The sequence below is a fragment of the Oncorhynchus keta genome, unplaced genomic scaffold (assembly GCF_023373465.1).
Source record: "Oncorhynchus keta strain PuntledgeMale-10-30-2019 unplaced genomic scaffold, Oket_V2 Un_contig_17400_pilon_pilon, whole genome shotgun sequence".
In the NCBI taxonomy this organism is placed as follows: Eukaryota; Metazoa; Chordata; class Actinopteri; order Salmoniformes; family Salmonidae; genus Oncorhynchus; species Oncorhynchus keta.
The window spans coordinates 72,501-85,523 of record NW_026280421.1 but is presented as its reverse complement, the minus strand read 5'-3'; the positions used below and the strand labels follow the sequence as shown (position 1 = coordinate 85,523).

General features: G+C 45.5%; 1 protein-coding gene across 6 annotated transcripts in view; it reads right to left on the bottom strand.

Moving 5' to 3' along the window:
• Window positions 1-13,023, bottom strand: part of lctla (lactase-like a) — a 30,881-nt gene that overhangs the window by 9,120 nt on the left and 8,738 nt on the right. For all 6 annotated transcript variants that reach the window (XR_008103780.1, XM_052503487.1, XM_052503488.1 and 3 more), the window contains exons 6-11: window positions 10,276-10,404; window positions 8,824-8,919; window positions 8,492-8,708; window positions 4,933-5,207; window positions 4,139-4,268; window positions 1,647-1,846 (exon numbers count right to left, since the gene is read on the bottom strand). Coding sequence is in view for 5 of the 6 variants with exons in the window: in XM_052503487.1 (XP_052359447.1) it covers window positions 1,647-1,846; window positions 4,139-4,268; window positions 4,933-5,207; window positions 8,492-8,708; window positions 8,824-8,919; window positions 10,276-10,404 (1,047 nt within the window). In the remaining variant the exon portion in view is untranslated. The remainder of the gene's footprint in view (window positions 1-1,646; window positions 1,847-4,138; window positions 4,269-4,932; window positions 5,208-8,491; window positions 8,709-8,823; window positions 8,920-10,275; window positions 10,405-13,023) is intronic.

The window sequence follows — 13,023 nt, the reverse complement described above, 5'->3', positions numbered from 1 at the left end:
TTGAAGAAAAACAGAATAGGCCTATATCAGGTGTGTACAAGGTGTCTGTGACTGACTGTACCTCTCTCTGGTTGGTGTGTACAAGGTGTCTGTGACTGACTGTACCTCTCTCTGGTTGGTGTGTACAAGGTGTCTGTGACTGACTGTACCTCTCTCTGGTTGGTGTGTACAAGGTGTCTGTGACTGACTGTACCTCTCTCTGGTTGGTGTGTACAAGGTGTCTGTGACTGACTGTACCTCTCTCTGGTTGGTGTGGCCAAGGTGTCTGTGACTGACTGTACCTCTCTCTGGTTGGTGTGTACAAGGTGTCTGTGACTGACTGTACCTCTCTCTGGTTGGTGTGTACAAGGTGTCTGTGACTGACTGTACCTCTCTCTGGTTGGTGTGGCCAAGGTGTCTGTGACTGACTGTACCTCTCTCTGGTTGGTGTGGCCAAGGTGTCTGTGACTGACTGTACCTCTCTCTGGTTGGTGTGGCCAAGGTGTCTGTGACTGACTGTACCTCTCTCTGGTTGGTGTGGCCAAGGTGTCTGTGACTGACTGTACCTCTCTCTGGTTGGTGTGGCCAAGGTGTCTGTGACTGACTGTACCTCTCTCTGGTTGGTGTGGCCAAGGTGTCTGTGACTGACTGTACCTCTCTCTGGTTGGTGTGGCCAAGGTGTCTGTGACTGACTGTACCTCTCTCTGGTTGGTGTGGCCAAGGTGTCTGTGACTGACTGTACCTCTCTCTGGTTGGTGTGGCCAAGGTGTCTGTGACTGACTGTACCTCTCTGTCTGGTTGGTGTGTGCCAAGGTGTCTGTGACTGACTGTACCTCTCTCTGGTACCTGGTTGGTGTACCAAGGTGTCTGTGACTGACTGTACCTCTCTCTGGTTGGTGTGGCCAAGGTGTCTGTGACTGACTGTACCTCTCTCTGGTTGGTGTGGCCAAGGTGTCTGTGACTGACTGTACCTCTCTCTGGTGTCTGGACTGTGTACCTCTCTCTGGTTGGTGTGGCCAAGGTGTCTGTGACTGACTGTACCTCTCTCTGGTTGGTGTGGCCAAGGTGTCTGTGACTGACTGTACCTCTCTCTGGTTGGTGTGGCCAAGGTGTCTGTGACTGACTGTACCTCTCTCTGGTTGGTGTGGCCAAGGTGTCTGTGACTGACTGTACCTCTCTCTGGTTGGTGTGGCCAAGGTGTCTGTGACTGACTGTACCTCTCTCTGGTTGGTGTGGCCAAGGTGTCTGTGACTGACTGTGACTGACTGTACCTCTCTCTGGTTGGTGTGGCCAAGGTGTCTGTGACTGACTGTACCTCTCTCTGGTTGGTGTGGCCAAGGTGTCTGTGACTGACTGTACCTCTCTCTGGTTGGTGTGGCCAAGGTGTCTGTGACTGACTGTACCTCTCTCTGGTTGGTGTGGCCAAGGTGTCTGTGACTGACTGTACCTCTCTCTGGTTGGTGTGGCCAAGGTGTCTGTGACTGACTGTACCTCTCTCTGGTTGGTGTGGCCAAGGTGTCTGTGACTGACTGTACCTCTCTCTGGTTGGTGTGGACAAGGTGTCTGTGACTGACTGTACCTCTCTCTGGTTGGTGTGGCCAAGGTGTCTGTGACTGACTGTACCTCTCTCTGGTTGGTGTGTACAAGGTGTCTGTGACTGACTGTACCTCTCTCTGGTTGGGGAATCCATTGGAGCTAATGATGCGTTTGTAGTACTGAACAGAGGCTTTTGGGTAACGTGGTTTATTCTTGTTGAGGAAGTCCACGTAGAACAGGCCAAACCTCTCAGAGAAGCCTTCGTCCCACTCAAACTTGTCCAGCAGCGACCAGGCTGTGTAACCCTTCACGTTCACGCCGTCCTTAAGGGCTGTCATGTGGAGAAAAGACCACCAGAGGGTGCTGTAGGAGTTCACTTGCCCAGTATCAATAGAGTAGTAGACAGTGAAGCAAACTTCAAACACACTCAAAACACCTGTTTTGTCCTAAAATGATGCCAGTTCACTAAAACAATTAGTTGTTATAAAGAAAAGTTTACGGTACACTGTAGAGGAAATAATAACCTCTGAATATTACCTTGAAGAAAGGTTTTGTAGAGAAAATAATCTAATACTATAGAGGTTTAGTAAACCTTTCTTCAAGGTAATATTCAGAGGTTATTATTTCCTCTACTAAACCTTTCTTCAAGGTAATATTCAGAGGTTATTATTTTCTCTACAGTGCACTAAACCTTTCTTCAAGGTAATATTCAGAGGTTATTATTTTCTCTACAGTGCACTAAACCTTTCTTCAAGGTAATATTCAGAGGTTATTATTTTCTCTACAGTGTACTAAACCTTTCTTCAAGGTAATATTCAGAGGTTATTATTTTCTCTACAGTGTACTAAACCTTTCTTCAAGGTAATATTCAGAGGTTATTATTTTCTCTACAGTGTACTAAACCTTTCTTCAAGGTAATATTCAGAGGTTATTATTTTCTCTACAGTGTACTAAACCTTTCTTCAAGGTAATATTCAGAGGTTATTATTTTCTCTACAGTGTACTAAACCTTTCTTCAAGGTAATATTCAGAGGTTATTATTTTCTCTACAGTGCACTAAACCTTTCTTCAAGGTAATATTCAGAGGTTATTATTTTCTCTACAGTGCACTAAACCTTTCTTCAAGGTAATATTCAGAGGTTATTATTTTCAGTCTAAACAGTGTACTAAACCTTTCTTCAAGGTAATATTCAGAGGATATTATTTTCTCTTCTAAACCTTTCTTCAAGGTAATATTCAGTGTACTAAACCTTTCTTCAAGGTAATATTCAGAGGTTATTATTTTCTCTACAGTGCACTAAACCTTTCTTCAAGGTAATATTCAGAGGTTATTATTTTCTCTACAGTGTACTAAACCTTTCTTCAAGGTAATATTCAGAGGTTATTATTTTCTCTACAGTGTACTAAACCTTTCTTCAAGGTAATATTCAGAGGTAATTTTCTCTACAGTGTACTAAACCTTTCTTCAGGTAATATTCAGAGTTATTATTTTCTCTACAGTGTACTAAACCTTTCTTCAAGGTAATATTCAGAGGTTATTATTTTCTCTACAGTGTACTAAACCTTTGTTCAAGGTAATATTCAGATTATTTCCTCTACTAAACCTTTCTTCAAGGTTATTATTTTCTTATTTTCTACAGTGTACTAAACCTTTGTTCAAGGTAATATTCAGAGGTTATTTTCTCTATGTACTAAACCTTTGTTCAAGGTAATATTCAGAGGTTATTTCTCTACAGTGTACTAAACCTTTCTTCAAGGTAATATTCAGAGGTTATTATTTTCTCTACAGTGTACTAAACCTTTGTTCAAGGTAATATTCAGAGGTTATTATTTCCTCTACTAAACCTTTCTTCAAGGTAATATTCAGAGGTTATTATTTTCTCTACAGTGTACTAAACCTTTCTTCAAGGTAATATTCAGAGGTTATTATTTTCTCTACAGTGTACTAAACCTTTCTTCAAGGTAATATTCAGAGGTTATTATTTTCTCTACAGTGTACTAAACCTTTCTTCAAGGTAATATTCAGAGGTTATTATTTTCTCTACAGTGCACTAAACCTTTCTTCAAGGTAATATTCAGAGGTTATTATTTCCTCTACAGTGTACTAAACCTTTCTTCAAGGTAATATTCAGAGGTTATTATTTCCTCTACAGTGCACTAAACCTTTGTTCAAGGTAATATTCAGAGGTTATTATTTTCTCTACAGTGTACTAAACCTTTCTTCAAGGTAATATTCAGAGGTTATTATTTTCTCTACAGTGCACTAAACCTTTCTTCAAGGTAATATTCAGAGGTTATTATTTTCTCTACAGTGTACTAAACCTTTCTTCAAGGTAATATTCAGAGGTTATTATTTTCTCTACAGTGCACTAAACCTTTCTTCAAGGTAATATTCAGAGGTTATTATTTTCTCTACAGTGTACTAAACCTTTGTTCAAGGTAATATTCAGAGGATGTTATTTCCTCTACTAAACCTTTGTTCAAGGTAATATTCAGAGGATGTTATTTCCTCTACTAAACCTTTGTTCAAGGTAATATTCAGAGGATGTTATTTCCTCTACTAAACCTTTGTTCAAGGTAATATTCAGAGGATGTTATTTCCTCTGATAGATGGGTTCCTCACCCTTGAGCATCTCATTGATGTAATCCTTGAAGTACTGCATCCTCCATTCATCACACAGGTCTGTGCACCTCTGTACCTTCTCTGATACTCCGTTCTCTGTCACGTAGATCAGGGGGTTCCCATACTGGGTCTAGTGGAGAGACAGGGAGACAGGGTGAGGAGGCAGGGTGGTGAGACAGGGTGGTGAGGAGACAGGGTGGTGAGGAGGCAGGGGTTCCCATACTGGGTCTAGTGGAGAGACAGGGAGACAGGGAGACAGGGTGAGGAGACAGGGTGGTGAGACAGGGAGACAGGGTGAGGAGGCAGGGTGGTGAGGAGACAGGGTGGTGAGGAGGCAGGGTGGTGAGGAGACAGGGTGGTGAGATGGTGTGGGGAGACAGGGTGGTGAGGAGACAGGGTGGTGCGATGGTGTGGGGAGACAGGGTGGTGAGGAGACAGGGTGGTGAGGAGGCAGGGTGGTGAGATGGTGTGGGGAGACAGGGTGGTGAGGAGACAGGGTGGTGAGGAGACAGGGTGGTGAGGAGACAGGGTGGTGAGATGGTGTGGGGAGACAGGGTGGTGAGGAGACAGGGTGGTGAGGAGACAGGGTGGTGAGATGGTGTGGGGAGACAGGGTGGTGAGGAGACAGGGTGGTGAGGAGACAGGGTGGTGAGGAGTGGGGAGACAGGGTGGTGAGGAGACAGGGTGGTGAGGAGTAGGGAGACTGGGTGGGGAGGCAGGGAGACAAATACATCATATATTTAACCCAAGTCTGTCTGGTAGGACCTGCCCACACTAACAGTAGTGTATTATACCTTGACGAAGTTGAGCAGGCGTCTGAATCCCCAGGGGACAGAGTAGAGCCACTCGGAGCCGGGGTCGGGCCAGCGAGGGTCCACCAGCTCCACCAGGTCACGGTCGGTGAAGTAGTTGTTCCCACGGCCAGACGGGTAGTTCTTCTGGGTGATATAGCGCGTGGTGAAGTGGCCAATACCCAGGAAGTCACAGGTGCCCTTGATGTAACTCTTCTCCTGGGAAGAGAAGACGGGGAGACGGGAGGTTCCGAGACCCTGCTGGGCACTCTTCCTACCTGGAGACCAGAGAGAGACCAGATTACACTATGACCTTTGACCTCTAACCCTGCTGGGCATTCATCTTGTCTGTGTGGAAAGAGACATCAGGTGTGACAGTGGCACGTATACGTTTCTATGTCCTGTTCCATGTTGGCAGGGATTTTGGACACTGGCCAACCAGGCAAGTACACTCAGAAAGAAAAAATAGAACCTAAAATGGTTCTTTGGCTGTCCCCATATGAGACCTCTTTGAAGAACCTGTCACGTTCTGACCATAGTTCTGTTATTTTATTCTTTCTTTTAGTATGGTCAGGGCGTGAGTTGGGGTGGGTAGTATATGTTTGTTTTTCTATGTTGATTTTTGTGTTCAGCCTAGTATGGTTCTCAATCAGAGGCAGGTGTCGTTAGTTGTCTCTGATTGAGAATCATACTTAGGTAGCCTGGGTTTCACTGTTGGTTTGTGGGTGTTTGTTTCCGTGTGAGTGTTTGGGCCACACGGTACTGTTTCGGTTTCGTAGATTTCACATTTATTATTTTTGTTCCAGTGTTCAGTTGTGTTGTTTTGCATAAATCAATATGGACACTTACCACGCTGCATTTTGGTCCGATCCATACTCCTCCTCGGATGAAGAGGACGAAGAGGAGGAAAGTCGTTACAGAACCCTTTTGGGTTCCATGTAGAACCCTTTCCACAGAGGGTTCTACATGGAACCCAAAAGAGTTCTACCTGGAACCAAAAAGGGTTCTCCCTGGAACCAAAAAGGGTTCTCCTATGGGGACAGCTGTTGAACCCTTTTGGAGTGTAAACCACAGTTTTTTTTCCCGGGTCTATAATCTGCCTGGTCTGAACAGTACTAGCCTCAGGCTAGGTGGCTAATTGGGTACATTTTCTACTAGCCTGGTCTGAACAGTACTAGCCTCAGGCTAGGTGGCTAATTGGGTACATTTTCTACTAGCCTGGTCTGAACAGTACTAGCCTCAGGCTAGGTGGCTAATTGGGTACATTTTCTACTAGCCTGGTCTGAACAGTACTAGCCTCAGGCTAGGTGGCTAATTGGGTACATTTTCTACTAGCCTGGTCTGAACAGTACTAGCCTCAGGCTAGTTGGGTACATTTTCTACTAGCCTGGTCTGAACAGCACTAGCCTCAGGCTAGGTGGCTAATTGGGTACATTTTCTACTAGCCTGGTCTGAACAGTACTAGCCTCAGGCTAGGTGGCTAATTGGGTACATTTTCTACTAGCCTGGTCTGAACAGTACTAGCCTCAGGCTAGCGGGCTAGTTGGGTACATTTTCTACTAGTCTGGTCTGAACAGCACTAGGTGGCTAATTGGGTACATTTTCTACTAGCCTGGTCTGAACAGTACTAGCCACAGGCTTGGTGGCTAATTGGGTACATTTTCTACTAGCCTGGTCTGAACAGTACTAGCCTCAGGCTAGCGGGCTAGTTGGGTATATTTTCTATTGGCCTGGTCTGAACAGTACTAGCCTCAGGCTAGGTGGCTAATTGGGTACATTTTCTACTAGCCTGGTCTGAACAGTACTAGCCTCAGGCTAGGTGGCTAATTGGGTACATTTTCTACTAGCCTGGTCTGAACAGTACTAGCCACAGGCTAGGTGGCTAATTGGGTACATTTTCTACTAGCCTGGTCTGAACAGTACTAGCCTCAGGCTAGGTGGCTAGTTGGGTATATTTTCTACTAGCCTGGTCTGAACAGTACTAGCCTCAGGCTAGGTGGCTAGTTGGGTACATTTTCTACTAGCCTGGTCTGAACAGTACTAGCCTCAGGCTAGCGGGCTAGTTGGGTACATTTTCTATTAGCCTGGTCTGAACAGTACTAGCCTCAGGCTAGCGGGCTAGTTGGGTACATTTTCTATTAGCCTGGTCTGAACAGTACTAGCCTCAGGCTAGGTGGCTAATTGAGTACATTTTCTACTAGCCTGGCCTGAACAGTACTAGCCTCAGGCTAGTGGGCTAGTTGGGTATATTTTCTACTAGCCTGGTCTGAACAGTACTAGCCTCAGCCTAGCGGGCTAGTTGGGTATATTTTCTACTAGCCTGGTCTGAACAGTACTAGCCTCAGCCTAGCGGGCTAGTTGGGTATATTTTCTACTAGCCTGGTCTGAACAGTACTAGCCTCAGCCTAGCGGGCTAGTTGGGTATATTTTCTACTAGCCTGGTCTGAACAGTACTAGCCTCAGCCTAGCGGGCTAGTTGGGTATATTTTCTACTAGCCTGGTCTGAACAGTACTAGCCTCAGGCTAGCGGGCTAGTTGGGTATATTTTCTACTAGTGGGTCTGAACAGTACTAGCCTCAGCCTAGCGGGCTAGTTGGGTACATTTTCTACTAACCTGGTCTGAACAGTACTAGCCTCAGCCTAGCGGGCTAGTTGGGTATATTTTCTACTAACCTGGTCTGAACAGCACTAGCCTCAGCCTAGCGGGCTAGTTGGGTACATTTTCTACTAACCTGGTCTGAACAGTACAAGCCTCAGGCTAGTTGGGTACATTTTCTACTAACCTGGTCTGAACAGTACTAGCCTCAGCCTAGCGGGCTAGTTGGGTACATTTTCTACTAACCTGGTCTGAACAGTACTAGCCTCAGGCTAGCGGGCTAGTTGGGTATATTTTCTACTAACCTGGTCTGAACAGTACTAGCCTCAGGCTAGCGGGCTAGTAGTCTTTCAACCTGAGTACATTTTCTACTAACCTGGTCTGAACAGTACTAGCCTCAGGCTAGCTGGGCTGAGTTGGGTACATTTTCTACTAACCTGGTCTGAACAGCCTTTCTGCCTAGCCTCAGGCTAGTTGGGTACATTTTCTACTAACCTGGTCTGAACAGTACAAGCCTCAGGCTAGTTGGGTACATTTTCTACTAACCTGGTCTGAACAGTACTAGCCTCAGGCTAGTTGGGTACATTTTCTACTAACCTGGTCTGAACAGTACAAGCCTCAGGCTAGTTGGGTACATTTTCTACTAACCTGGTCTGAACAGTACAAGCCTCAGGCTAGTTGGGTACATTTTCTACTAACCTGGTCTGAACAGTACTAGCCTCAGGCTAGTTGGGTACATTTTCTACTAACCTGGTCTGAACAGTACTAGCCTCAGGCTAGTTGGGTACATTTTCTACTAACCTGGTCTGAACAGTACTAGCCTAGCAGTACTAGCCTAGCGGGCTAGTTGGGTATATTTTCTACTAACCTGGTCTGAACAGTACTAGCCTAGCGGGCTAGCTTCATTTAAACCCCGTGGGTTGTTCGTGGAAATGGAACACCTAGCTGTGACAATACGTGACTTACCTATGTAGTCTTTCATGACCTGAGGGTAGTCCCCGTTGAAGATGGGTGTAGCGAACCAGCCCATGTAGAACTGGACATATCTCTCTGCTGCCTCGATGTCTCTCTGGTTGGTGATGTCCACTGGCTCCCCCCAGTCTGCCAACAACGAGATCCCAACCAAGCCTTTCTGTTTGCTTCTCCATTGAGTGTCATAGGTGTGCCAAACCTTAGCATGTGCCTGTTCAAATGATATATTAGTCTGTATCAGGGGGACGGTACACTAGGCCAATATATATGGTATTAGATTACTGACAATATTAAATATAATTATATTATAAACAACTAGGGATTACCTTGATAATGTGGTGGGCAGCTTTGTAGGCCCCAGTGCCCCTCAGCTTCAGTCCAGGTGCATGTTCTCCAGTCTCATAGCCCTCCACAGCACTAGACTATAAACACAGTCTCATAGCCCTCCACAGACTATAAACACAGTCTCATAGCCCTCCACATCACTAGACTATAAACACAGTCTCATAGCCCTCCACATCACTAGACTATAAACACAGTCTCATAGCCCTCCACATCACTAGACTATAAACACAGTCTCATAGCCCTCCACATCACTAGACTATAAACACAGTCTCATAGCCCTCCACATCACTAGACTATAAACACAGTCTCATAGCCCTCCACATCACTAGACTATAAACACAGTCTCATAGCCCTCCACATCACTAGACTATAAACACAGTCTCATAGCCCTCCACAGTAATAGACTACAAACACAGATACTAGACACTGCATTCCTGTACATTAAGACTTATTTAAATATGATGTTTTGGGAAGTCCTGAGTCAAAATACATTGTGTCAAATACTTTGAAATACTTCAGCCTATTTGAAAGTATTTGACACATGTATTTGGCTCTGGTTCATGGTGAAGCTAATTTACAGTAGTCTTCTGGAGGATTATGGTTCATATACAGTGTCTCCCAAATGGCACCCTATCCCCTATATAGTGTGCTACTTTTGATCAGAGTCCTATGAGCCCTGGCTCCCTATTCCATATATAGTGCACTACTTTTGACCAGAGTTCTATGGGCCCAGGTAAACATTAGTGCACTATATGGAGAATAGGGTGTCATTTGGAACACAGCCTGTGTGTCAATTGGATAATGTGTTATGGATAACGTGTTTTGGATAATGTATTATGGATAATGTGTTATGATCATATGTTAGGGCAATGTGTTATGGATAATGTATTATGGATAATGTGTTGTTATTATAATGCGTATGGTAATGTATTATGGATAATGTGTTATGGATAATGTGTTATGATCATATGTTAGGGCAATGTGTTATGGATAATGTGTTATGATCATGCATTATGGATAATGTGGTTTGATCATATGTTAGGGTAATGTGTTATGAATAATGTGTTATGGATAATGTGTTATGATCACATGTTAGGGTAATGTATTATGGATAATGTATTATGGATCATGTGTTATGGATCATGTGTTATGATCATGCATCCTGGGTAATGTATTATGGATAATGCATTATGGATAATGTGTTATGGATAATGTGTTATATACAATGTATTATGGATAATTTATTATGATCATGCATTATGGGTAATGTGTCATGGATAATGTGTTATGAATAATGTGTTATGAATAATGTGTTATGGATAATGTATTCATGGTAATGTGTTATGGATAATGTGTTATATACAATGTGTTGTTGATAATGTATTTTGGATAATGTGTTATGATCATGTATTATGGGTAATGTATTGTCTTACCCAGGGGTTGTTGAAGGTGATCCAGTATTTGACTCTGTCACCAAACCGCTCAAAGCATAAGTTGGCAAAGTCGTTGAAATAGTTCACCATGCTGGCGTTCTGCCATCCACCGTACTTCTCCTGTAAGACCTGGGTGGTGACAGGGAGGAAGGTTACTATAGGTCACACAAGACCTGGGTGGTAACAGGGAGGAAGGTTACTATAGGTCACACAAGACCTGGGTGGTAACAGGGAGGAAGGTTACTATAGGTCACACAAGACCTGGGTGGTGACAGGGAGGAAGGTTACTATAGGTCACACAAGACCTGGGTGGTGACAGGGAGGAAGGTTACTATAGGTCACACAAGACCTGGGTGGTAACAGGGAGGAAGGTTACTATAGGTCACACAAGACCTGGGTGGTGACAGGGAGGAAGGTTACTATAGGTCACACAAGACCTGGGTGGTAACAGGGAGGAAGGTTACTATAGGTCACACAAGACCTGGGTGGTGACAGGGAGGAAGGTTACTATAGGTCACACAAGACCTGGGTGGTGACAGGGAGGAAGGTTACTATAGGTCACACAAGACCTGGGTGGTAACAGGGAGGAAGGTTACTATAGGTCACACAAGACCTGGGTGGTAACAGGGAGGAAGGTTACTATAGGTCACACAAGACCTGGGTGGTAACAGGGAGGAAGGTTACTATGGGTCACACAAGACCTGGGTGGTAACAGGGAGGAAGGTTACTATAGGTCACACAAGACCTGGGTGGTAACAGGGAGGAAGGTTACTATAGGTCACACAAGACCTGGGTGGTAACAGGGAGGAAGGTTACTATAGGTCACACAAGACCTGGGTGGTAACAGGGAGGAAGGTTACTATAGGTCACACAAGACCTGGGTGGTAACAGGGAGGAAGGTTACTATAGGTCACACAAGACCTGGGTGGTAACAGGGAGGAAGGTTACTATAGGTCACACAAGACCTGGGTGGTAACGGGGAGGAAGGTTACTATAGGTCACTTAATTAAGACCTGGGTGGTAATGGGGAGGAAGGTTACTATAGGTCACACAAGACCTGGGTGGTAACAGGGAGGAAGGTTACTATAGGTCACACAAGACCTGGGTGGTAACAGGGAGGAAGGTTACTATAGGTCACACAAGACCTGGGTGGTGACAGGGAGGAAGGTTACTATAGGTCACACAAGACCTGGGTGGTAACAGGGAGGAAGGTTACTATAGGTCACTTAATTAAGACCTGGGTGGTAACGGGGAGGAAGGTTACTATAGGTCACACAAGAACTGGGTGGTAACAGGGAGGAAGGTTACTATAGGTCACACAATACCTGGGTGGTAACAGGGAGGAAGGTTACTATAGGTCACACAAGACCTGGGTGGTGACAGGGAGGAAGGTTACTATAGGTCACACAAGACCTGGGTGGTAACAGGGAGGAAGGTTACTATAGGTCACACAAGACCTGGGTGGTTACAGGGAGGAAGGTTACTATAGGTCACACAATACCTGGGTGGTGACAGGGAGGAAGGTTACTATAGGTCACACAAGACCTGGGTGGTAACAGGGAGGAAGGTTACTATAGGTCACACAAGACCTGGGTGGTGACAGGGAGGAAGGTTACTATAGGTCACACAAGACCTGGGTGGTAACAGGGAGGAAGGTTACTATAGGTCACACAAGACCTGGGTGGTAACAGGGAGGAAGGTTACTATAGGTCACACAAGACCTGGGTGGTAACAGGGAGGAAGGTTACTATAGGTCACACAAGACCTGGGTGGTAACAGGGAGGAAGGTTACTATAGGTCACACAAGACCTGGGTGGTGACAGGGAGGAAGGTTACTATAGGTCACACAAGACCTGGGTGGTAACAGGGAGGAAGGTTACTATAGGTCACACAAGACCTGGGTGGTAACAGGGAGGAAGGTTACTATAGGTCACACAAGACCTGGGTGGTAACAGGGAGGAAGGTTACTATAGGTCACACAAGACCTGGGTGGTAACAGGGAGGAAGGTTACTATAGGTCACACAAGACCTGGGTGGTAACAGGGAGGAAGGTTACTATAGGTCACACAAGACCTGGGTGGTAACAGGGAGGAAGGTTACTATAGGTCACACAAGACCTGGGTGGTAACAGGGAGGAAGGTTACTATAGGTCACACAAGACCTGGGTGGTGACAGGGAGGAAGGTTACTATAGGTCACACAAGACCTGGGTGGTGACAGGGAGGAAGGTTACTATAGGTCACACAAGACCTGGGTGGTAACAGGGAGGAAGGTTACTATAGGTCACACAAGACCTGGGTGGTAACAGGGAGGAAGGTTACTATAGGTCACACAAGACCTGGGTGGTGACAGGGAGGAAGGTTACTATAGGTCACACAAGACCTGGGTGGTAACAGGGAGGAAGGTTACCATAGGTCACACAAGACCTGGGTGGTAACAGGGAGGAAGGTTACTATAGGTCACACAAGACCTGGGTGGTAACAGGGAGGAAGGTTACTATAGGTCACACAAGACCTGGGTGGTAACAGGGAGGAAGGTTACTATAGGTCACACAAGACCTGGGTGGTAACAGGGAGGAAGGTTACTATAGGTCACACAAGACCTGGGTGGTAACAGGGAGGAAGGTTACTATAGGTCACACAAGACCTGGGTGGTAACAGGGAGGAAGGTTACCATAGGTCACACAAGACCTGGGTGGTAACAGGGAGGAAGGTTACTATAGGTCACACAAGACCTGGGTGGTAACAGG